This window comes from Trichechus manatus, unplaced genomic scaffold (assembly GCF_000243295.1).
Source record: "Trichechus manatus latirostris isolate Lorelei unplaced genomic scaffold, TriManLat1.0 scaffold00021, whole genome shotgun sequence".
Classification (NCBI taxonomy): domain Eukaryota; kingdom Metazoa; phylum Chordata; class Mammalia; order Sirenia; family Trichechidae; genus Trichechus; species Trichechus manatus.
In genome coordinates this window covers 2,519,867-2,544,976 of record NW_004443957.1, presented here as the reverse complement: position 1 = coordinate 2,544,976, position 25,110 = coordinate 2,519,867, and the positions used below count along the sequence as shown (strand labels likewise).

At 36.2% G+C, this 25,110-nt stretch overlaps 2 protein-coding genes across 6 annotated transcripts in view; one reads left to right on the top strand and one right to left on the bottom strand.

Annotated features, from left to right (window-relative positions):
• The window catches only part of GPR137B (G protein-coupled receptor 137B), a 64,051-nt gene extending 53,721 nt beyond the window's left edge, over positions 1-10,330 (top strand). Inside the window, exon 7 of one of the 2 annotated variants that reach the window (XM_023727994.1) lies at positions 4,015-10,330. In XM_023727994.1, the coding sequence (XP_023583762.1) occupies positions 4,015-4,126 (112 nt within the window). In that variant the 3' untranslated portion in view covers positions 4,127-10,330. The remainder of the gene's footprint in view (positions 1-4,014) is intronic. The other variant, XM_004372796.3, reaches the window with a different exon arrangement.
• Positions 10,331-10,396: 66 nt separating this feature from the next.
• The window catches only part of ERO1B (endoplasmic reticulum oxidoreductase 1 beta), a 73,113-nt gene continuing 58,399 nt past the window's right edge, over positions 10,397-25,110 (bottom strand). Inside the window, exons 11-18 of one of the 4 annotated variants that reach the window (XM_023727992.1) lie at positions 24,426-24,518; positions 24,050-24,296; positions 23,008-23,077; positions 20,701-20,787; positions 17,848-17,981; positions 14,853-14,909; positions 13,118-13,196; positions 10,397-12,140 (exon numbers count right to left, since the gene is read on the bottom strand). In XM_023727992.1, coding sequence (XP_023583760.1) covers positions 13,160-13,196; positions 14,853-14,909; positions 17,848-17,981; positions 20,701-20,787; positions 23,008-23,077; positions 24,050-24,296; positions 24,426-24,518 — 725 coding nt within the window. In that variant the 3' untranslated portion in view covers positions 10,397-12,140; positions 13,118-13,159. Of the gene's footprint in view, positions 13,197-13,990; positions 14,910-17,847; positions 17,982-20,700; positions 20,788-23,007; positions 23,078-24,049; positions 24,297-24,425; positions 24,519-25,110 lie in introns of those variants that run through there. The other 3 variants (XM_023727991.1, XM_023727993.1, XM_004372795.3) reach the window with 3 other exon arrangements.

Sequence of the window (25,110 nt, the reverse complement as noted above, 5' to 3'; positions counted from 1 at the left end):
CAGCCCTCAGCCCAGCCCAGTAATTCAGCCCCTCAGGGAGTTTGGATGTGTCTATGAAGCTTCTGTGACCTTGCCTTGGTCAAGTTGTGCTGACTTCCCCAGTGTTGTGTACTGTATTACCCTTCACCAAAGTTACCACTTATCTATTGTCTACTTAGTGTTTTTACCTCTCCACCTCTCCCCTCCCTCGTAACCATCAAAGATTGTTTGTTTCTGTGTTCCTCTGTCAGTTTGGCCAGTGGTTTGTCAATTTTATTGAGCTTCTCAAAGAATCAACTTCCAGTTTTGTTGATTCTTTCTATTGTTTTTGTTTCATTTATTTCTGCTCTGATCTTTAGTATTTCCTTTCTTCTGGTGACTGTGGACTTCTTTTACTGTTTCTTTTCTATTTGTTCAAGTTGTTGGGTTAAGTTATTGATTTTGGACCTTCTGTTTTGATGTGTGCATTTATTGCTATAAATTTTCCTCTGAGCACTGCTTTTGCTGTGTCCCAGAGGTTTCGGTATGTTTGTTATGTCTTCATTCTCATTTGATTCTTAAGAATTTTTTAATTTCATTTTTAATTTCTTCTGTGATCTAGTAGTTTTTAAGTAAGGTGTTATCCAGTTTCCTTTTTTTTTTGCTTTTTCTGTTATTGATTTCTAGTTTTATAGCATTATGGTCAGAGAAGATGCTTTGTATTACTTTGATGTTTTTGAATTTATTGAAGCTTGCTTTGTGGCCTAGAATATGATCTGTTCTGGAGAGTGATCCATGTGTGTTGGAGAAGAATGTGTTCTGTGCTGCTGTTGGATGGAATGTCTGTATATATGTATAACGTTGAGTTGGTTTACTGTGTTATTTAGATCTTCTGCATCTTTGAGTTTCTTTCTAGTTGTTCTGTCCATTGTCCAAAGTGGTAGAACTGTCTATTTCTCTTTTCAATTCTGTTAGTTTGTTTTATGTATTTTGGACCTCTGTCATTAGGGTGTAAATATGTATTATGGCTATGTCTTCTTAGTGAATTGACCCTTAAATCACTATATAATGCCCTTTATCTCTTAATATTTCTTATAGTGGATTTTGACTTTATTTGAAATTATTCTTGCTATTCTTGCTATCTTTTGGTTGGTTTGCTTGATATTTTTCCTTCCTTTGATTTTTAACTTGTTTATGTCTTTGTGTGTAAGGTGTGTCTCTTGCAGGCAATATATTGATGGGTCATGTTTTTTATCCATTCTGCCACTATCTCTTGACTGGTGCATTTAATCCATTTACATTCAGTGTAATTAATGATAGGTATGGGTTTACTCCTGTCATTTTGTTATACTTTTTTTGTGGTGTTAACGGTTTCTTTGTTCCTCTTAATTTTCTGTGCTGACTTCTTTTTGTTTATGGATTTTCTTTTCTTGTCAGTCGTTGTTTTTGTGTTTGCTGGGTCTTTTTTATTTTCTTCTTCTTTATTTTGGTGAGTAGATTTATTAATTTTCTTTGTGGTGTCCCTGAAGTTTACCCTTATCCTCTTAAGTTTAAAACAGTCTATCTCGAAATCGCCTGGACTTCCTCTCCATATGCAAATTCTATAATTACACCTTTTATTCCCCCTTTTTCATGTGAGTTTTAATAGAAGAGTCTCCTTTCTTGAAAATCCACTTGTAGAGTTGGACCATAATATTTAAGCATCTACTTTTCAGGAGAGGGCAGTTAAATAGTTAAAATCAGCATATAAAGTGTAGTGAAGATAATAAATTATCTACCACCCAGTCCCCCATCACCTAATTTGGAGGTAGGAAGGTAAGTAGAGGAAGGAAGCACCTGAGTGTGTGAGACTTAACTGCAGAGCATCCACACAGAGACCATAGCAGAGACCCATGCCCAGGATGGTGAGCTCTACTTCCTCAGCCACAGGTGTGGTCTGCAACCAGGAGACTGGTAGCTATTGGAATTCCCTTCCCCGTTAAGAGCTATGGCTGCTAACCAAAAGGTCAGCAGTTCGAATCCATCAGGTGCTCCTTGGAAACTCTATGGGGCAGTTCTGCTGTGCCCTGTAGAGTCACTATGAGTTGGAATTGACTCAGTGGCAGTGGGTTTGGTTTTTGTTTTGGTTCCTCAGCCTGCTGATGTTTCAGTCACACACCATCGTCCCATGATCATCATGGCCTTCTTTCAATCTGTGGATCTGGTACAGCAAGGTTAGCAGGGGTAAAAAGAGCAAAAGGGGCTGACTTAGTGCTTGCTGAGCCCCTCTCTTCTTTCTGCTTGTCATCCCAGACCCCACCCCCAACACTGTTCCCATGAAAGGGAAGCTTCAGTCTGAGTCTTTCTCAGAAGTGAAGGCTAATCTTATCCAATCCTTTGTGAATTTAAAGACCTGTCATTAACATTTTAATATATTTTTCTGCTTTGGGACAAAACGATAAAAGAGAAGATATGCTTGCTTTTTTACTCATTTTTCTATCGTTACTAATAGTAAAAGTCCTTAAGAAAACTTTTAAAAAGCTCTGAAAAGAACACTTGTTTTAGGGAACAGAACTGATGAAAAGCAGGGAGAATGTTGGAATGTTGTTTTCTCAGTGGATCAGACCGGCTGCTGTCATATCAACTCTTGACTCATGGTGGCTCCATGTATGTCAGAGTAGAACTTTGCCCCATTTTTCAATGCTGATATTTTGGAAGTAGACTACCATGCCTTTCTTCTGAGGTACCTCTGGATGGACTTGAACCTCCAATCTTTTAGTTAGCAGCTGAGCCCATTAACTGTTTGCACCACCCAGTGACTCCCAGTGGATCAGGGAGGAGATTAGTCTTAGAAAGAATAAAAGATGTTGGTTGGGAAAAAAGAAGAAAGCAGAGCAGTCCTTGGAGCCAGCGGATGTAAAGAACACAAGAACCTGGAAGCTAGCCAATAGGCAAGAAGTACTTCCAGAAGTCAACAGTTGTCCAGATCCTCTTCCCTAAAGCTGTTCTTTTATCCACTCACCCCACTGCATTTGCTATTAGCTATATGTGCCCCTTAAACCCATACCCTGCTAGAGCAGTTCTAGCCCCTCATCTGCCAGAGCTGAGGGAGTCGTCACTACTTATATAGGGACGAGATCCCTTTTCCAGTACATAGAAGAAAATAATAAACATGAAAGCAACTTACATTTTGAATGCTAACATATATTAGATACTGTTCTAAGCACTTTATAGGTATTAACTCACTTAATTCCCAAAATAGCCAAACAAGGTAGTTACTAATATTATCCCTATTTTACCAGGGCTTCCAACTGGTTCCTTCCAGCTCGAACCCCTGCTGAAAATTTGCATTTCCACCCCAGATAACACTGAATCAGAATCTACATTTTAACAAGATCCCCAGGTGATTCTTTTGTATTACTTCTGGGGGAACATGTTAGAAATGCAAAATTATCAGCGGGGGTTCAAACCAGAACAAACTGGTTCAAAGCCCTGCATTTTACAGATGAGGAAATTGAGGCACATAAATTATTTGTCCAAAGACGGATAATAAGCTATACTCCAAGTTAGGATTCAGAAACAATTTTTTGCTAAAAAATTTATTATACACAGTGATTGGTTAATGGCTGTATTAATACTATACTTCTGGAAATCCTGGTGGCACAGTGGTTAAGAGCCACGGCTTCTAACCAAAAGATCAGCAGCTCGAATCCACCAGGCGCTCGTTGGAAACTATGGGGCAGTTCTCCTCTGTCCTGTAGGGTCACTATGAGTTGGAATCGACTCGACGGCAACAGGTTTGGTTTTTTGGTTCTGGGCGATGAGTTGGAATCAACTCAACAGCAATGGGTTTTGGGTTTGGGCTATATAAATTCAGTAGACTTTTGTGGGCAGGCTTTTAATAACTGCATAGCACTGTTTTGTGGGAAAATTGGTTTCAATAAGCCACAAAACTTCAAGAAACTTTGGGATTGGCTAATTTATGGAAAATCCCAACTCTGTTTACCTCAAATAGACATGTCATAAATACTAAGTATAATGTTTCAAGTCAATGAAATATTTCTTTTTCTTTTTAAGTTTTGCTCCAGACTATTATGATTGGGGACAACAAACTAACAGCTTCATGGCACAAGTAGGAACTTTGCCACAAGACTCAACTTTGGATCCTGACAAACCAAGCCATGGGTAGCATCAGTTCACAGTATTTTGGAAGATTCCTCACTTGAAAAGCTTCAGAAAGACAAACTTAATGACAGTTGAACTTTTAAGGCACTTTTCCTAAAGAAATAGGACTTGATTTTTGTTACAGGTTTCTGGTGTCTCCATAGGACTAAGCAATAATTTAGATTGATAAGACCTTATTTTAGTACTAAAAAGTGAGCCTGGCTATTTCAGTGGGCATAAGTTAAACTTTTTTTTTTTTTTAACTGTACTTTTATAAAGATGGATTTTATATAACTTAAATAATAATGCTAAAATATACTAGGGTTTTTTTCCTGAGAATGTTATTGCAATATATGTTTTGGTTTGCACAAACGTTTATGCATAATTCACTTTAAAACAATACAGTATATGGTCTAATAGTTTTTTAAGGCTTTTTAGACTGCAGTGTTCCTCAAATCCTTATCTCTTCGGGTCAGTCATATTCTGAGCTCTACATTGGTAGACTCCTAAAATATAACTGACATCCATAGAGCTAACTGCAACTCCAGTGTTGAATATTAAAATGTAATGGAATACTGGTAGACTGTAAGGTAACTGGGAGTCCCTGGGTGGCACAAATGGTTAAGCGCTAGACTGCTAGCCGAAAGGTTGGCGGTTTGAACCCACCCAGAGGTACCTTGGAAGACAGACCTGGCTGTCTGCTTTTGAAAGGTCACAACCTTGAAAACTCCATGGAGCAGTTCTGCTCTGTACACGTGAAGTTGCCATGAGTCAGAATCAACTCAATGGCAACTAACAACAACAAGGTAGCTGGCTCCTTAGTGATCTTTAAGGCTCAGATGATTGGTCCTCAAAGAATCTCTTAAATTTTTCCAAAAGTTTGGTAGTTCCTTTCAGCAAGGCACTAATGTATACAATTTAATGATAACACGTTGATAATGTATATAGAGCTGACTTACACTGTTAAATCCCGTAAGAAGCCCTGGTGGCACAGTGGTTAAAGTGGTTGGGTGCTACCCAAAAGGTCTGCAGTTCAAACCCACCACCTGCTCTGTGGGAGAAAGATGTGGCAGTCTGCTTCTGTAAAGATTTACATCCTTGGAAATCGTGTAGGGTTGCTATGAGTTGGGGAACCGACTTGACAGCAATTGGTCTGCTGTATTCATAGAGATTCTGCATAATTTTCAGCCCAATGAAATCCATTAACTCAGGACTACAGCAAGACTACAGCTTTCCCAACTAGCTGAATTTCCATTATATTCAAGGTAAAAAGAGATTCCAAAAGGGGGATTAATGATAAATACCCCTGGCGCTACAGCCAAATGATTGTGGAATCCTAATTGTTTTTCCTCTAATTTTCAGCCATATTGAAAGCAGTGCCCTTTATCTTTAAATAACTCTAAAAGCAGAGTTATTTAAACTGCATGTTTAAGATAGGAGTAGCATTACAACGTGCTATAGGATAATGCCTGTCTCTTAGCCATGTTAAAGGGCACATTCCAGAATTGCTTTGTAAGTTGTTTTTCATTTAAGTGAAAAACATGTCATGAATTGCTGCTTCCCCAACCAGAAGTACTGTTCTAAAACCTCCACTACGTATATTCTCCAGCCATAAAACAGCCTATAATGGGAGACTGGTACATGGCTCTGTTGGGGATGTTAAATGCTCTGATTTTCTACAAACCAGACATAGGTACTAGAGGAAGTACTGTTACCAGAGAGAAAGTGCCATTTCGCTCTTCCCTAGGAAATCTCAAATCTCAGCAGAGGGAGGGGCAGATGAAAAGGAACTTCCATTAAGAAGTCCTACCTACATGATGAAACCCATTTCAAATGACTCCTATTTCCCATTTTGGTCTTCATGAATGGTTTAATCTCTTGCCATTGTTTTCATAGAGATCAAGTCTATTTATATTACTTTGATAGTATTTAAAATTGGGTTATCAGGTTTTTAAATGGGCCATGATTGGGTTTTTCATTTGTATAGAATACCTTTACTCTGCAAATCCCACATAACATTCTTGCCTTTCAATCTATGGAAGAATTTGGGTCACGTATCATTTAAAATAGTTACTGTGTCTGGGAAAATTCCACACTGAAGCAAAATCTGCACTGATCATTCAGGTTGCCTTAAAATAATAAAGTATTACAAGTTGTTATTCTAAACAGCTTTAGGAACACCCTATTATGGTCATACTGTCTTTGTTACGGCAAACTCAACATGTGCTTAATATTCGTAGTAAAAAAAAAATCTTTAAATCATGCCTGCAGAAAGTCCTGCAAATCCTCAATATTAGGTCAGCTAAAGCTAGATATATATTTTTGTTAGTGGTTAAGTGTTCAGCTGCTAACTGAAAGGTCAGTTGTTCGAACCCACCAGCAGCTCTGCAGGAGAAAGATGTGGCAGTCTGCTTCCATAAAGATTTATAGCCTCGGAAATCCTATGGGGCAGTTCTACTCTGTCCTGTAGGGTCAATATGAGTCAGAATCAATTTGACAGCAACCGGTTTGGTTTGTTTTTTGATTAAAAATATCACTAAAATCATACAATTATTATATTCATTCTATGATATGTAAACACTGTTTATAATTATTACTGGCAGGAAAATTTGAAATAGCCAGCATTAACTGATGAATGCCACAATCCACTTTTATGATAAAGCTGCTAGTATTTATTTGAACTATATTTTTTGTTGGAGAGGATTTTAAAAATGTTCTAAGTGCCTGTCTTTCTCCTTCTCCCACTTTAAAAAAAAGTGCTAAAACGCAAGTGTTGTAGACTCATTGTAGGATGTAAAAAACTATCATTGTATCAAATTAACTTTCTGTCATAGTAAATGATTATGTATACCCTGTAAAATATTGCAGGAACTGTGTGGGAAGAAAAATTAAAATTCCCTTTAGCTTCCTAATTTATATGTGCTAAGTACACTAATAAAGCTAGTCCTCATGTAAACTATTAAATGCTGAGAGAGAGAACGGAATGGTGATTACTGGTTCTAAAATATCCAAATAACTTCTAGCTTTTAAAGCATACAATTTGAAAGTTAAAAATATATGGGGAATATCACTGAAAATTTGGTACTATTATTTATCTAAGTTAAAGTAACACCAAAAGGCTGCATATGAGTGTTTCTGTTTAACTACTGGCAATATGCATACTAGGTCTCTCTCTCTGCAGTTAGTGTCTAAGACTTCCAACTGATTTGTATAGATGATGTCTTTCATTGGCTCTTTTTCCTTCTTACAATCGACCTGTTTAATTGAGCCAATGATTAAAACATCTGGGGTGTGTTACATGCGGAGTTGTGGACTGTAAAAAGTTTTTACTATTATACACATAAATCACATTTAATTATGCCAGTTATCTCTTGACTGTATTGGGCACATTCTCAGTAACTGTGTTGGTTGTCAGGGTTAGCTACTTAGATCAGGCACACTGACCAGTGCATCCCCAACTTTTTTGCCCACCAAAATCCATGAGAATTATTCATTGTTGAACTTGAACACTTAACCCCTAATATAGGGGGGGAAAAAAAAAAGCATTAGTAAACCCTCGAGCTTAGGAAGTATTGTAAGAAAAAAGTTCTCATTTATATTACATAGTGGATATTACTAGAATATTGTTTCGTTGTTGTTAACAATAAAGGCAAACTTACGTTAAAACTAAATGGATCTACGTATTTGAAACTTTTATCAAGATTTCCAACTAAAGAAACTTGATTAACAAAATACCCTGCTTTCGCATAAAATACAGACTAGTATAAGTCTGATTAGACACTTCTAATATGTAGCCCCATTTTTTAGCCTATGTAAGTGAGAATTATATTAGTTAAAAACATTTCTGACTGGGCATAATGCTACTTAAGACTTCTCATGGTCCAGGTGAGGAGCTGCTGGAAAGGATCAGGCTAAAATAGTAGACTTATTCTCATCAAAGACTATAATAAATTATTTGGTTGAAGTGCAGAAACACTTGTTTATTAAAAATAGGAAAATAAGGGTAACATGGAATTCCATCCGTGTTTATTGAGTGCCTATTAAATGCTAGACACTGGATGAGGCAGCTGTCATGTGTCTTTGGGTCCCAGTCTGTCAACTCAGCAGTGCCCATATATACACTCGACTATGGCTCTGAGCAGGGACATATGGAGAGCCCCTGCACCAAAGGGTCAAAATGCCTTGAAGGGTGCTGATGATGTCTCTGTACCCCCAACCAGGAGCTCTGTGTCTGATTCTTATACCTATTACCCAGCTCCTTTGGGCCTAAGCACTGATACTGCATTCATTATTCAGTCTAGAGTTCCAAGACTGGCTACCAGGTAATCAAGTATGGGCTCAATGTTTTAGATCCAAATCCAGAGACTCAACCACTCCTAATAGTACCTACCTAGTTCCTCCAAATCTGGATTCCCTACCTCTGTTCCTTGACCTACAGCTGGGTCCTGGCCTGTCTTCCCAGAAACTGATTAATACCTTGCCAAAACATTAATTAGCCTTCAAAGCTGGTCTGCCTTTTTTGACCTTGGCTACCCTACCATTCTAAATAGTATACTACACCCAGAATGGAGTTTCTGCCTCTGAACTTTAGTTAGAACTGGAGCTCAGACACCTATTCTCTTCAGCTATATCTGTGACCTGTTTCTCATTAGCCTATATGATCCTCAGAAGCCTTCCCTTTTTATAGTGACTTCTGTTGCTCTGATAAAGGAGCCCTCGTGGTGCAGTGGTTAAGTGCTCAGCTGCTAACCAAAAGGTCGGTGGTTTAAACCCACGAGCTGCTCCAGGGGAGAAAGATGTGGCAGTCTGCTTCCATAAAGATTTACAGCTGTGGAAACCCTATGGGGCAGTTCTACTCTGTCCTATAGGGTTGCTAGGAGTTGGAATCAACTCTGCAGCAACAGGTTTTGGTTTCATGGTTGCTCTGACTTGTCTTGATTCTCAACTTTCCATGTATCTTACTAACCCATAACAGTCCCACCAGTCTCTATGCAGTGCCAAGTCATGGTTCTCCTCGAAGGCATTAGTTGAAGTATAAAAAGGATTGTTTAGGATAAACAAGTACTGCTTTACCAGGGCCATTAAATTTATATGACTTACTGTCCTTAATATGTTATCCCCTTGGTGAATTCACTAACCCAGTCTGGGCTTCAAGTCTGCATATTTAAAACCTCCATGATCAACTTCTTTGGAATTGATTTATGTTAACCTAATTTACAAAATAATACCAATTTATGTAGCATACTAAGGAATACAAACTGTCGAAGAGACCAGAAGACTCACCTACCTGAAGGTATATTCTGTGAAGGAAAGCCACATTGAAAATTACATTTATCAGAATGTTGCTTGGTGAATGCTGACTCTGATCTGATCAAAGGGTGTTAGGTGGATGATTTTACTTGATTAATGGCATCTATCTATGACAGCCTGATGGCACCATCAAGAAGACACTAGAATTCATTTATATTGAGGGTACCTTTGAGGGTACCTTCTCCACTAGACAGGCTTCTGTTAGCCATTCCTCTCTGGTTCCTATATTCTTTCTTTGGGTACATTTTTCACTATAAACTAGATATAATGTAGTTAGGTTATATTCTAGAATGTAAGTTACATGATGGTAGGGATTTTTTGTCTGTTTTGTTCACTGCTGTATTTCTAGCTCCTAGAATAATGAATTGTCAAATACTGTTCTTCTGGTAAATGTTGTTTCTTCTTTTTTTTTAGGTAACTTCTTGCACTTGTACTTCTAGTCACTGTATATTTATTTTACAAGTTTAATATTCATTTATTTAAGGGCATCTCTCTGTTGCCTTATGAATCTTTGACAAATATCCAACTTTTGAAGAAAAGATTCATAATGGAATAAAAAAGGAAATAAGGATTTTACATATAAAACAGTGCCCAAATCATTTCTGGGGGCCAAGTATTAAAATAGAAGCACTGGAACTTTTTCTGCACAAGCACTGCATCCTGCCTCTTTGTCCTTACCTGTTTGGGCACTGACAAACACTAATGAATAATACAGCAAGTAGTGAAAAGTAGACCTTTATCAGGTAGTATCAAAAGAATAGTGCTGCATCAAATGGTTAAAAGTGCAACCCTCAAGAACACTGAGTTGGACAGAGCTTTAGCATAATCCATATGTTAAAGGATTTTTTTTTTAAAGCTCATATATAGAAAAACATACAAATAACAGCTAGGAAAACAGTAAAAAAAAAAAAGGGGGGGGGGCACGGAATGAGAGTCCCAACACACTTAGATGTGAAAATATAAAACAACGTGGTACTGGTACATGGATAGGCAGATCAATGAAACAGAGAACCCAGATAACCAAATACATAACGGGAATTTCCATATGATAAATACAGCCTCTCAAGCTACTAGGGAAAAGATTAGCTGTTCCGTAAGTGGAACTGGAACAACTGGGTGGTCATCTGCGAAAAAATTAGGTTGGATCTATAACTTACTGTAACATATAAAGCACTCCTAGATATTGCTAAGATCAACAATGCAGTGGAAAAATGGGCAAAAGATATTAACACAAAAGGAAATACAAACAGCCCTTAAACATATTAAATGGTGCTCAGCCTTACTCGTATTAAGAAAGATATAAACTAAAAATACATTGAGAGATAATTTTTCATAAATCAGAATGGTAAAAATCTCACAGTCTGATAACATCTGGGTTGGTGAGGTTGTGGGTAAGCAGACACCACGATAAACTGCAGGTGGGTATATGAACTGGTAACTAAGGAGAGTAATATGGCAATATCTTTCAAAATTACAAATGCATATGGTATTTGACCCAACAATTCCACTTTTGGGAATTTATCCTACAGGTACTTACACTTACATACATGTGAAATGGCAAACGTACAGGGGACTGATTAATGAAATGATGACACATCCACACCATGGAATACGAAGCAGCCACTGAAAAAACAGGAACACTATCTAGTAATATGGGAAGATTACCAAGAAATATTAAGGGAAAAAACAAAGTGAAAGACAGTATATATATGATGCCACTCTTTGGGTAAAAATGAGAGAAAAAACAAGACTTTACATTTGTATTTGCTTGTATATGCCTAAAAAGTCTGGATGGTGGAAAAATAAGAATCCAAGAACAGAGGTTATTTATGATGGTAGTGGGTGGGGAGGGGGGGGTGTTACTGAGAAGATGGGGCAAAGATGGAAGGAATACATTTCATTGTATAACTTTTTATATTTTTTGGTTTTTGAACCATGTGAATGTATTACCTATTCAAAACATTAAATAAAAAGTATATTTTTAAAAAAAGCCACATGACTCAGTTCAAATCAAAAGATATTAAAAGTCCCCAATTTTTAGCTGAATGGTAATAGACCAACCATGAAATTATATGAATATACCACATTCTGAATAGAGGCTCTGGAGTCAAATTCTAGCTCTACAACATAGAATTTGTGACCGTGGACAAGTTACAAGTCTTTCTTAATTCTCATTTTTCATTTATAAAATGAAGTAATTTTACCTACCTACTAGTGCTGTTGTGAAGATTAAATAAGATAATGCATGTAAAGCCCTTAATATAGTGTCAGCAAATGCTTGCTATCATGACTATAATAAGAAACAGTATCAGACTACTTACAAATATATTTTCTTCCTTCTCCACAAATTATAATCAAATCCTCATAAAAGGAACACTTAGGAGGCAAAAAAAGCAAGAAAAGACTGCAGAAACATTTACTTTAATCCACATTTTCTAGAATCTGTTGGGTACATTAGCAGCTTATTTGGAATTTTGTTCAAAATCAAAGCTGCACCTGTAAATGTTACTTTGCCGTACACATGAATTTGAATTTGTGTTTCGTTTTTACCAAATAGTTTCCATAATACCATGCACCCAATCTGTGTATTTTGGTGAACAGCTATGGTTTCTGCAGGTACTTCAGTTTGTAAACTGCTGAGAGGCTTACTGTGAGCTGTTCCCAAATTTCCAGTTGAAGGCAATGCTGTGAAGATCAAAATAGGTGTCCTTTCTTACATACAATGGCACCTGACAAAGTTGGAAAATACAGCACAGTGTTTCATATACATAAAGATGTTACAAGCATCGAGTAATTCACAATATTAAAATGTTTTCACTTATCAGATTTCAAAACTGTGAAATCTATTACATTTTGTCTGATCCTATTCGTAATCTAAGAAGCAAAACAGAAGAAACATTCAAAGTTCACCAATTTTAATAGTTTTTCTACTTTACATAGATGCCACTTAAGAAAGAGTAAAGTCAAGCCATTAAAGGAAACAATATTTTCCTTTTCTTCATTTTCATTACCTCATCAGCTGCCACAATCATTTTGGTCAGTTATAAGTGCTGGATTTTTAAATTAGGTAATGAGAGAAAGACAAAATGCCAAGAGGTATTTACCAGCCAAAGATTTTCACAATGCAGTCAGTACTCTATTATCACTTCACAACAAAAAGTATGTGAATTGGAAAAACAGTTTATATATCACAAGGACCATCAAATATCACCAGGTTCACAAAACAAAGATTCCTCCAGTTTATACAATCATTTAAAAAATACACACACAAAAATTACCGTCCTCCCACCCCACACCCCCCGACCCCAATTGATTTTATGGTAAAATAAAGTTCAGTGAATTGCTGTTTAAGAATACTTCATTTGTTTATTCTCTTAGTAGTGAGATAATGTGCCAAAACTTTGAAAAGAACTTTTTACCCTAAGTAGACCTTTTGTTTTCCTAAAACTGACTCTAATATACATTTTTCCTAAGCTTAAAACAAATCACAGTAAAGATAAAAAGCAACAAATGGAAATGACCAAGGATTTTCTCAAGTAAGGAGAGTTTAAATAATAGTCTTTTTCTTTTACTGAAGGAATGGTAAAGTAACACTACCAAAAAGATATTTAAACATACAGTAATAATAATAATAGACAAAGTGCAAAATTTTCACATTTTCTTAAACTCTTGAACACTAAGTAATGAATAATTCTTATTAATTTACCAGTAAGATAATTTAGATATTCACTTTCTAGACAAATCTGCGTTAGGGACTCCTTCCCCACCATGCTATATTTGCATCCCTAAAAAAAAAGAAAAAGTGGGAGAGGCTTCAATCAAGTCAGCCTTTTTTATTCAACTTAACAAAATACATCACCAACAATAAAAACAAAAAGCTGAGTTTATGAAATTTATAAATTAGGTAAGAAAATAATTCTAGTGATAACCTTACTTTCCCTCAGTCATCCCTCTTCAAAGGACAGCTAAATATTTTTAAAAGAGGGGTGGTAGAACTAAATACAATTTAAAATAACTTACTCCATTAAATCACCGATAAACACATTTCAGACTTTGGCAGGATAAGATAAGGGTTTAAGAGCACTTGTTATTTACTTTGCAAACGACTGAAGAGTCTAAAGTGAGACTCTATATTTTGTACCCGCATTACTTCTACACAGACGCAACCTTCCAAATCACGTATCTACTGATACCTTTTAAAAGAATCAATACTGTAAATATTTGTTTAATGATACCTAAGTCCCAAGGTTTAGAAAATGACAGTTTAGATCTTATGAGTTACCTGTTGGTACAAGTCACACCAAGTACCATTTATATACAATGAACTAAAATGAAAAGAAAAAGTGGGAAGCGGACTTAAAGGAGGCTTGAACAAATTTACCTGCTTAGATATCCAACCAAGGAAAATAAGAATGAGAGTTAACAGGATTGCATAGATTGTAATCTAAAATAAAATGCTTAATTTATAATAGCAAAAAAAAAGAAAGTTTTAAATAGCAACTTTTGTGTATTATGTTTTCAGTTGGTGTTACAAATGCATATAGTCCCATTCAGATTTTATTGAGAAGTACTCTGTTAAATAAATACTTATTTATTCTATTCTTTTTTTTTTTTTTGTCTTAAAGAAAACGAGTTTCTACATTTGGGGTGAGAACAAAGAAAGAAAAAATCTAAAGAAACTGATTGATAGATTCTAAGTAAAAGAATATTCTTGAGTCAGCCATACATGAAACCTGGCTGGATAGCACAGGGAGAGTACTTACTCATTTTTACCAAGGCAGATATGTTAGATCAAAGCAAAACAGCAACAACAGCAACTAAAAATCTTAAATAAAAACCAGTGAAACTGAAGTTGAAGTCCTGGGGATTCTTAAGGAACATCTGTAAACTTCTGGGTATACATTTAAAGGACCATTCATCACACTGACAATTCCATATTATATAAAGTGACACAGAGCTAGGATGGGCTTTTTTTTACACATTAAAAAATTATTGATAAGTTTTTATCACTGATACTAGCCCTAAGCAACATTTGTTCCCCAGTTCTCCTTTTCCATAGCAGACTATTAACATTGTGATTATGATGGAGACACACTCATTTAAGGTTTGACAACTGGAAGTAAAGAATAATACAATAAGAACAAAACTATTTCTAAACAAATGGAATAGCAGAATATTAAACAGGTGGAAACAAGGGAAAGTAAACAGAAGTGGTATAACTTACATGTTTTAAAAGTATATACTTCATTTATAAATATCTCCCATTGATAATAATCTATGAAGGATCATAAATATTCAAGTGAGTATCTGAATTTTCCCTTTAAAGAGTTCAAAATTCTTGAAGTTAGGAGATTAATCTCTAATCTGCTGAAGGTCCAAGATTAAAAGGCTTCCCACAGTCCCTTTATGTCTCTAAAGAAACAAGTAAAAGCCTGTATTACCTACTGTGCTGTAATAATACTTTAAAATTCTGTAATTCTCTTATACTTGTGGAAAGCCTGTAAGGGAGGAAAAAAAAGCATATTAGTACATATATCGAATTATTGACATTTTTACATAGGCTATAATTTGAAAGCAAAATCTAAAAAGGTACAAGCAACACATTTTTAAATGAGTATTGCTGTAATTTCTCATTAGAGACTGACGAGACACAGAGCTATGGTTCTTTAGTCCTGGTTTAAAAGAGGCAAAGGTAGACAGTTACTTCTTACGATCGACAGACTCTAGATTAATTATGGTAACAGTGATATAACAATAAAGAATCTTAAATCATTTACATTTGGTCTTATAAATTCATTTTGTACACTCCTCTCCAAGTTACCCCTCCTTTTTCCTTGTTCCGGAAACACATTAATTTGTTTTATACTGTTAGCTCCATGAGGGTAAAGATTCTGTTTATTTTGTCTGTTTCTGAATCCTTACGCCCAGAATCCATCGATTTTTATGGCATTCCATAGATTATTATTGAATGAATGAATGAAGTGCTTCTGAGCTCAGGCTCAGAAGTACAACTTGAGTGGAAATCACGAAAAATAATTCTGTAAGTTCATTTATTGTTATATAAAAGCAGGGTCAATACAATAAAAATCTAATGTCTTTCTTTCCTGGAATTTAGTATGATGTAATATGTAGTATTAAGCTCCTTTCCGTAAGTAGTTGAAATAAGAACAGTTACTATTTATTGAGAGCTTAGGATATGCCAGGCAATGTTTTGAGCACATCACATACATGACCTCATTATTTGTTAAAAATCCTACAACGTAGATATAATTAATCCTGATTTTACATTTTAGGAAAACCGGGGCTCAAATAAATCAAGTAGTTTTACCAGGGTCATCCAGCTAGTAGGTGGGTTCTAACTAGGTTCACTGGATTCCAAAGCCCATCCACTCGTATTATGACATATGGTCTTTCAAAAAATTTGTTTTCTATGGTCTCAAACATTTTTCTTCCAACCTTCACAAGTTGTGTAGGATTAATAGGAAATGTAGTCTTACTCTAGTTCCCCAAATATTAAAGGCTGTAAACTACTCTTAATTATTACGAAAAAGACAATATATTTTTACTATTAAACAAAATAAATGTGTAAAAATATATGTTGCAATTCAAATACTTGTTAAAAAAACTAACCAACACCCACCCCCCGCCAAAAACAAACAAACAAACAAAAAAGAAACACTGCACCATAATATATATGAAGGTAGGGTAAAGAAATTAAAGCCCATAACTAAAGAATAGAGATCTTAGTAAATAGCAGTATATGTGTTCAGAATGAAAAACATCACGCTCAAAGCCCAGTTTTGACACAAAATACAGAGGATCAGAGAACTCAAAGGTTATACAAAATAACTACAGGTATACCCCTTTAGCTCCTGGAATACTCTATTGGAAATGTTAGCACAAACTGAAGAGCCCTATATGGGACCATTACAGCATAGTCGCTGTGTAGATGCAGTCCAGACCTCATTATTTATTACCCAATATTTATTTTTCACATTCTCTATTATTATGCTAATGGAGGACACAGCAAGGCCCAGGGCATACCTACATCCACCTACTGCTTTACTCTTTAGAGGGGCAGTAAAACATATTTTAACATCCAGCAGATATATTAATGTCATACCTATTTGTCCACTGGAAAATAAACCATTGATCTGAATTGGTAACAAAATTGGCTTCTGATGGAGGAAAGGCACTTGCAGAGTAAACATAACAGACTGGCTAGCACTACTCAAAGAAACCAGATTTTCTAGGATTCAGTGGCCAAAGACAATGTTCATCCCAGGTCTCTGCCCACTAGCCTTACACACCAAGGCAATGCTGTGGTGGGTGGCCCTAATTGAGGCAGAACTGTATTAAATGGGTTATCAAAGAGAGAAAGCTACCAAGTAATTCATTTAAGAAAAACTCTCCAAAAAGGAACACAATAATTTTGTGTTCCAAAAAACCAAACTCATTGCTGTCGAATCGTATTCTGACTCACTGCTGTCGAATCGCCCTGTAGAACAGAGCAGAACTGCCCCATAGGGTTTCCAAGGTTGTAAAACTTTAGGAAGCAGACTGCCACATCCTTCTCCTGCAGAGCGGCTGGTGGGTTCAAACTGCTGACCTTTCATTTAGCAGCCAAGCGCTTCACCACTGCACCAGCAGGGCTCCTTAATTTTGTTAGTGAGGCCAAAATCATTCACTACTTAAATAGACTGATAATCAGTTGGAAGATATAATGAAGTTAACAGATCCCATTAACAATTATAGGAAAAACTGTAACATTCTTCAAGGAAATAATAAAAATGTACAGAAAGAAAAAAATGCCTCCTCAGCTTAAGAAATAAGGAAAGAGCAGTTGAAGGGCTGAATCTCTTTTTCTTTTATGATCTTTTCAACCAAGCTTTCCTTACTCCCGCTACTGTACTTGAATACATTCTAGCTAGCTAAAGTGAATATTAATAGGAAAGTATTTTCCCCACAAAACTGAGGAGGCAAACTGAGAAACCTGGAGATCGGAAATTATTTATTTTTCTTATGGCCCATAGAGAAACTAACTTGTGAGCATTAATGACACTCTAAAATGCAACGAAAAACCAAAACCAAACCTGATGTCGTTGAGTCGATTCCGACTCATAATGACCATATAGGACAGAGCAGAACTGCCCCCATAGGCTTTCCATGGCTGTAAATCTTTACAAGAGCAGACTGCCACATTTTTTCCCCAGAGCAGCTGGTGGGTTCAAACAACTGACCCTTAGGTTAGCAGCTGAGCACTTAAACACTGTGCCACCAGGGCTCCGTGAAATGAGTGCAGGTATGATAATATATGATGATAATTCTCTTTTTGAACAAAACAAAACAAAAAATCCTACGTTAGGAGAGGAGGTGATCTTTGCATTTTGTTGAGCCAACGGAATCAAAAGATTTCCCTGTCAAAATGGTTCTTACCTTCCAAAAGCATTTAAAAGAGCAACTATTTCCTGTCGAGTGAGCTGGAAGCCTTTAGATGGGCTGTTCTCTGGAAGCTTTTGGATTTCTTTTTCAGAGAATAATATTTTCAGAGCCGTTCCTAAACCCTGAGTCTAACGAAAACAGCAATAAACTTACAATTAAATTTATATACTAACAACTACTAAAAAGGCTTAAAGGAATATTCAGTACTGTAATGACAGACAGGAAATTCATATAAACTGAGCTATTCCCCAAAATGTTAAACTGTGTAAAATATCCTGTAAAAAGACAAAGTTTAAAAAGCTTGTTGTTACTGTCAAGTTGATCCTGACTCATGGTGACCCCATCTGTGCAGAGTAGAACTGCTCCATAGAGTTTTCAATGGCTGTGACCCTTCGGCGTGATTGGTAAAATATAGTTGGGAAAAGGTAAAATATAGCTATGTAAAAAGACTTAAATATCAAATTTTGGTGACTGACATTCTTTCAGTGATCAAAAGAAGGCCTCGTAGACACAGAGTAGGAAGGCTCTCCCAGGCGTGTCTTCCAAGGCAACTCTGGGTGGGTTAGAACCACGAATTTTTTGGCCAGTAGTGGAGCACTTAACTGTTTGCGCCACCTCGGGACTCTTTGGGAAGCGTAAACAGTTCAAATGAGTTTTAAAAATAAAAAGTATGGATTTCCCAGTAAGAAGTCATTATGGTTTCTACTTCCTCACAGATTACCCATATGATACATTTATCTAAGCTGTTAAGGAAACTTGAATAGTTTAATGCTTGTTGGACACATATTATACTATACTAAATTATTAAAATGTCTTCTTTTTTAACCTTTAAGAAGAGGTTAAAAAGGTTAGAATTTCAGTGTTCCATATGTAATTTTAAAAGCATTTCCTATCGCCCTTAGCAATTCAAACCTCAGAGATTATTAGAGACATGAATACTTAATAATTTCTCAGCTATAAGCACTAGAGCAAAATAATTATCTGTTTTTAGTGTTGCTGTTGTTAGTTGCCATTCCATCAGCCTCCAACTCATGGAGACCTCACGCCCAACGGAACAAAACGCTGCCCAGTTCTGCACCATCCCCATGAACAAATGGGGATCAGACTGTTGTCATCCATAAGGTCTTCACTGGCTAATTTTAGGAAGCAGATCACCAAGCCTTTCTTCTTACACCATGGACTGCCAGAAGAATGAACAATTGTGTCTTGGAAGAAGTACAGCCAGAATGTTCTTAAAAGTGAGGATGGTGAGACTTCGTCTCACGTACTTTGGACATATTGTCAGGAGGGACAAGTCCCTGGAGAAGGATATCATACTTGGTAAAGCAGAGGGTCAGCTAAAAAGAGGAAGACCCTCGACAAGATGGACTAACACAGTCGCTGCAACAATGGGTTCAAACATAGCAACGACTGTGAGGATGGCACAGGACGGGACGGTGTTTCATTCTGTTGTACGTAGGGTCGCTATGAGTTAGAACCGACTCGACAGCACCTAACAACAACAACAGATCACCAAGCCTTTCTTCCTAGTTCGTCATAGTCTGGAAGCTCCGCTGAAACTTGTTCAGCAACACAGCAACACGCATGCCTCCAATGACAGATGGGTGGTGGTTGTGCATAAGGTGCAATGGCTGGGAATCGAACCCAGGTGTCCTGCATGGAAGGTGAGAATTCTACCACTGAACTACTAATGGCCTTGTTTTTAGTGTAACTTCCATTAAAATAATTCTCTCTTGATTTTCTATGACTTCTCACTTTTGTAAGAAAATAAGAGATAAAATACCAAACAATCCTTTTTACACTGAACATAACGTTAATGGACCTGCCTGGGAGAGTCTTCCTACTCTGTGTCTACGAGGACTTCTTTTGATCACTGAAAGAATGTCAATCACCAAAATTTGATATTTAAGTCTTTTTACATAGCTATATTTTATCTTTTCCCAACTATATTTTACCAATCATATATTTTTTTTTAACTGTGCTTTAGATGAAGGTCTACAGAGCAAATTAGTTTCTCATTAAACAATTAATACACATATTGTTTTGTGACATTGGTTACCAACCCCATGACATGTCAACACTCTCCTCAACCTTGGGTTCCCCATTACCAGCTTTCCTGTCCCCTCCTACCTTCTAGTCCTTGTCGCTGGGCTGGTGTGCCTATTTAACCTTGTTTTGTTTTATGGGCCTAATCTTTGGTGAACCTCAGGAGTGACTTCAGTACTGAGTTAAAAGGGTGTCCAGGGGCCATATTCTTGAGGTTTTTCCAGTCTCTGTCAGGCCAATAAGTCTGGTCTTTTTTTGTGAGTTAGAATTTTGTTCTACATTTTTCTCCAGCTCTGTCCAGGACCCTCTATTGTGATCCCTGTCACAGCAGTCGGTGGTGGTAGCCAGGCACCATCTAGTTGTGCTGGACTCAGTCTGGTGGAGACTGTGGTGCTTGTGGTCCATTAGTCCTTTGGACTAATCCTTCCCTTGTGTCTTGGGTCCCAACCATATTTTGTGTAAGTATATACTTATAAATATATAAAATACTAATACACTTTGTTTATAACACCAACTTCAGAAATGAATCTGAGATTGTACCAAGATAAACAGATACAAAGAAACCTACAAAACCATTAACTTTGGATAATATAAAAAATATCATTACACATACACATATGATACATAGACCTAATAATACTGATTTTTCATCAATAAAATGGAAAAACTACACCTTGGAACTGCCTATTTCTAAACTTTAATTCGATGGGCAGTGAAGACTTTTTAATAAAAACTTTTGAACTTATCAGTGAAAAAAGTTAAGGTTAGTAATAATTTCAAAACAGAAAACAATACACACACCTGTAATTTCCCCCATAATCTGCATTTGTCACATCCAACACAGTCCATTATACGAGAGATATTCTTGAAATGCAGCCGGAATTCCTCCTAACATGCAGAAAATATTTTCACTCTAATTAGACTTTTAAAATTAAATTGCACTTGGCTAAACTATAAGAAATAAAAAATTTTAAGTTTATTAATGAATGAGCTGTGTTTTCTATAGTGAATAATAAAAATATTTGAATTTCTATAACATGCATAACATGGCAGATGAAAAACTGACATTACAGCAAATTTATAAAATTCACTCCACATATTAATTCAACAAATTTTTTTATTGAGAAACTATTCTATGAAATCCACCAAGATATGCACTATGGGGGACACAAAAGTAAATAACACATGGTCTTTACTTTTAAGGAACTAACTATTCTATTTGATATCTGCATACAACCAATGGTAAATATATTTTATGGATTTTTTCTTTTTTTTTTTTTGATGTTTTGCTTTGTGTGGGCCTAAATCAGAAAGCTAGTTCCAGAAAAATCACCAATTTTTATATCTATTCTCAGTATCACATCATGCTTGTAAAGGGTGCTCAGTCAACACTGATGACCACAGGGCCGTACCAGCTGTCTGAGCTTACAGTTGCGAACATTCACTGATGCAGATTCTACAGGGATGCTTACTGGATCCTGTGTTTTGCTGTGATGTTTTCCTATACAGCGGAGAGTCTTCTGCCTGTGGGCATCTGTGCATAGTTTCCTATGACTCTCAGGTAAGTTTCACCCTACCTCACCATACCTGAGGTTAACATGGGTTTAAAAATGTTTCCTGATCTTTTTCACAGAATGGAAAATATAGAAAATAAAAATTATTTTATTGCACTGAGGTAAATATTCTACTGCATGAAGCTGAAGGTAAGCAGCCTGAAAAATCTGGCCACAAAAAGCCTTTCCCAGCTGCCCAGAGGGTTGAAAGGAATCAATACCTTGGCCAAAAGAAACACAATGTAAGTAGAACACAAAAACTCCTTTGCTGTACGCTCTCATGTAATTAATTTTCTCCAGAGCAGATGGAAAAATGGACTTAGGTTCTCCTTTATTCATCCTTAAAAAACAGCAAACAACACTTCCAGCTAGCACTGTGCAGCTGAGAGCTAGTTCCGAGACCCTGGGCCTTTCTCAGTCTCACTTTCCTCATCTATAAAAACATACATAATTACAGTTGTTCTATCTATTACACAAGGGAGTTATGAGGACCAAAGAATAAATATTTATTTAAGTACTTATAAAATAGAAGGCACCATAAAAATGAATTAACATTGTATTAAATACCAATTAGCAGTATGTCTCTACATCAACAGTAAGGCAAAACAAACTCCTAAAATGAAATACGTTGTTACTGTTGCTATCAAGTCAATTTCTACTCATAGTGACCCCCATATGTGCAAAGTAAGGTTTTTAAGGCTGTCACCTTTCCAAAGCAGATCGCCATGCCTGTCTTCTGGAGTGCCTCTGGGTGAGTTCAAACCACCAACCTTTTGGCTAGTATTTGAGCATTTAACAGTTTTGTACCACCCAGGGACTCCTAAATTTACTATAAGCAAATGAAAACAAATTAAAGAACCCTAACGTGAAGTTTGGCAATGTTCCTAAAATATTAGTCTCTTTCTGATACCAGAGGTTAACAAGTAATTTTTGCCTTTTATGTTAGTCCATGGAGCCCTGGTGGCACAGTGGTTAAGAGCTTGGCTGCTAACCAAGATGCTGGCAGTTTCAATCCACGAGCCGCTCCTTAGAAACCCTGTGGGGCAGTTCTATGAGTCGGAATAACTTGACGGCAACAGGTGTTTTGCAGGTTTATGTTACTCCATAAGGACAAAACATAACAGTTTCAAAGTCTGTAACATTCCATAAAATAAACTTGAGAAAAATATACTACTTATTGCCCTCAAAGTGGCTAACAGCTGATGATCTTTTGAAAGACCCATCAAAACAACAATATACACTGTGATTTTAAAGAAAAAAAAAATTTAAAGCATTTTCTCTCAAAATAATCTGTTATCTTTTAGAAAGACATTTAGAATGGTGTCACACTCATTGGACATAGTCATGACTGAGGATTCACTAAGTAGTTGGTCACGCTAGCTAGGACAATGAAATTGAGAAGGAATTATGGATAGGGCTTTTTGTACCATTTATAAGTAAAATCCAATCAGACCAACTTCAACAAGTTGGAGAACCTGGAAATAGTTTAGACAAATAGGATTAAAATAAAACTAGTAAACCTCCCCCACCTTGTCCCCAGTCAAGAACTAATTACCTTTAATGACTTGGCTCCCTTTTTGTCACCTGCAAACATGGATTTCTCATCAAAGTGCATGGGAAAGGACCTGATGAAATGACAATAAGTTACAGATGAAAATTCAAGTACTAATAAGCTCTGATAGAATTTTCTATACCTATAAAATACTTAAATTTCATTATTTAGTCATGCGTAAGGTTTAGTAACATAGCGAGGTAACCAGGGGGGGATTATCCAATAAGCAGGGTAAACACAATGCTAACCTTGCTTACTAGATCATCTGTAGTAAACAATTTCACATTTTTTCACCATACCAAAGACTCTGTTTCTAGGTATGGCTAGCATCTGTCTCTCTTCCAATCCCACAATACCTTCCTAAAGAATCAAAGCCTCTTTTCAAATTTACAGTCCTTGACGGGGGCAGATGACCCAGTAAGAAAGGTAAGCACAGGCTTATTTTTGCTTACATACTAATCTGTAGTAATGTAATGAAAAATTACATGTTAAAAATTGGTAGGAAGAACATTCAAAGTAGCATTAAGTTTTGATACTACAAAAACAATTTTTTTGATATTTCATAAAATTTAAAATTTATATTTAAAAAATAGCCTATTTTAGGCAAATGTACAGAGATCAAAAAGTTTTATTAGTAGTTATCAGGGGCAGGAGGGAGGGAGAAAGGGAGAATCATTGTTTAGGAAGCAGTGAGTTCGTGTTTATGGAAAATTTGGCAATGGATATCGGTGATGGTTGTACAATATGATTAATGTAATTGATGTCACTAAATTGTATGTGAAAAACGTTAAATTGGCAAGTATTGTGTAACATACATTTTTATAACAGTTTAAAAAATAGTGTATTTTACAACAAAGTTTTATAGAGGCTTTTCAGTTAGCAATTAAAAAAATTTTTTTTAAATGATGTTCTGTTGATCATTTTTCTTCTCAGCCCTAATTCTCCTTTTTCCTAACTTTTAGGAGTCAGTTTTTGTTGTATTTCAAGAGCTACCTCATTCAAATACATAGTGGAAAATTTCAAATCACTAATATTCAATTCTTACTTTGTATCCTGAAAGATATTCAGTAGAAGGGTTTTTGTGTCAGCATCTTCTTCTACATTTCCAGTGTAAAGATCAACAACTGAGCGTTCAAAATATGGGGCCACCTTTGATAAAGCTCGAAGCTCAATCAAATATAAAAAGTACAGATTCTTTAGCCTTCTTGGACCTTCCCCCTTAGTTTCCACAGGGTCAAAACGGCGTTTAAATTCTTTGATATTGGGTCCCCAACTAGGTTTACCCCAGGTTTCTAAAGAGAAGGAGAAATACATTATATTAAGTAAATAAGATTTTTTTCTTAATTACATAGAATATGTATTTCCCCCAGTAATTTTCACACAAATAGAAGACAAAAATTTCTATTTAGAAGTCTGATTACCTTCTAAAAGATAATTCGCGCATAGATGTAAGTTGATACTAGCATGAAGTCCTGATATAAGCTTATAGAAGACTCTTTTCTCCAGACACAAACCTATTTGGAAAAATATTGAAAAAGGAATCACCCCATTTAGACAACAGAAATACTGAATCAAAGAGATTCAGTACACAGGCTTTATTTCTGAAGTTAAGATTCAGTAACATTAAATACACATAAAAAATAACAAAATATTAAGTTAAGATTCTCTCACTAGAAGATAAACTATGATTTTGGCTTCAGAATGGAGTTAGCTGAATAGGATGAAAACTTAACACAGAATAAGACCGAAGCCTAGGCTACTGCAAGTCCAAACACCATGTATGGCAGCTGATAAGCTCCCATGTTGCCCAGAAGGCAACAACACAGATTTTTTTATGGTTAAAGCTAAGAACGTACTAAAGCAAATAAAACTATAAAGTCACCAAGTTGGTTTAACAATAGCTGTTTGCCCTTTTCCTTTCCCCATTTGTGTTCTTTCTCTGACCATACTTGATAGGTTCTACTATTTCTACTTTTCAGAAAAGACTAAATTCAGTTTCCTTCTTCCAAATTATTTATTGTGTCTTACTAATACTCTGTTTTGAAATTCTCTATATGTTCCACTTTTAAGGAGCCAAAACTTGGAAAACTGACATCCAGGAATTTC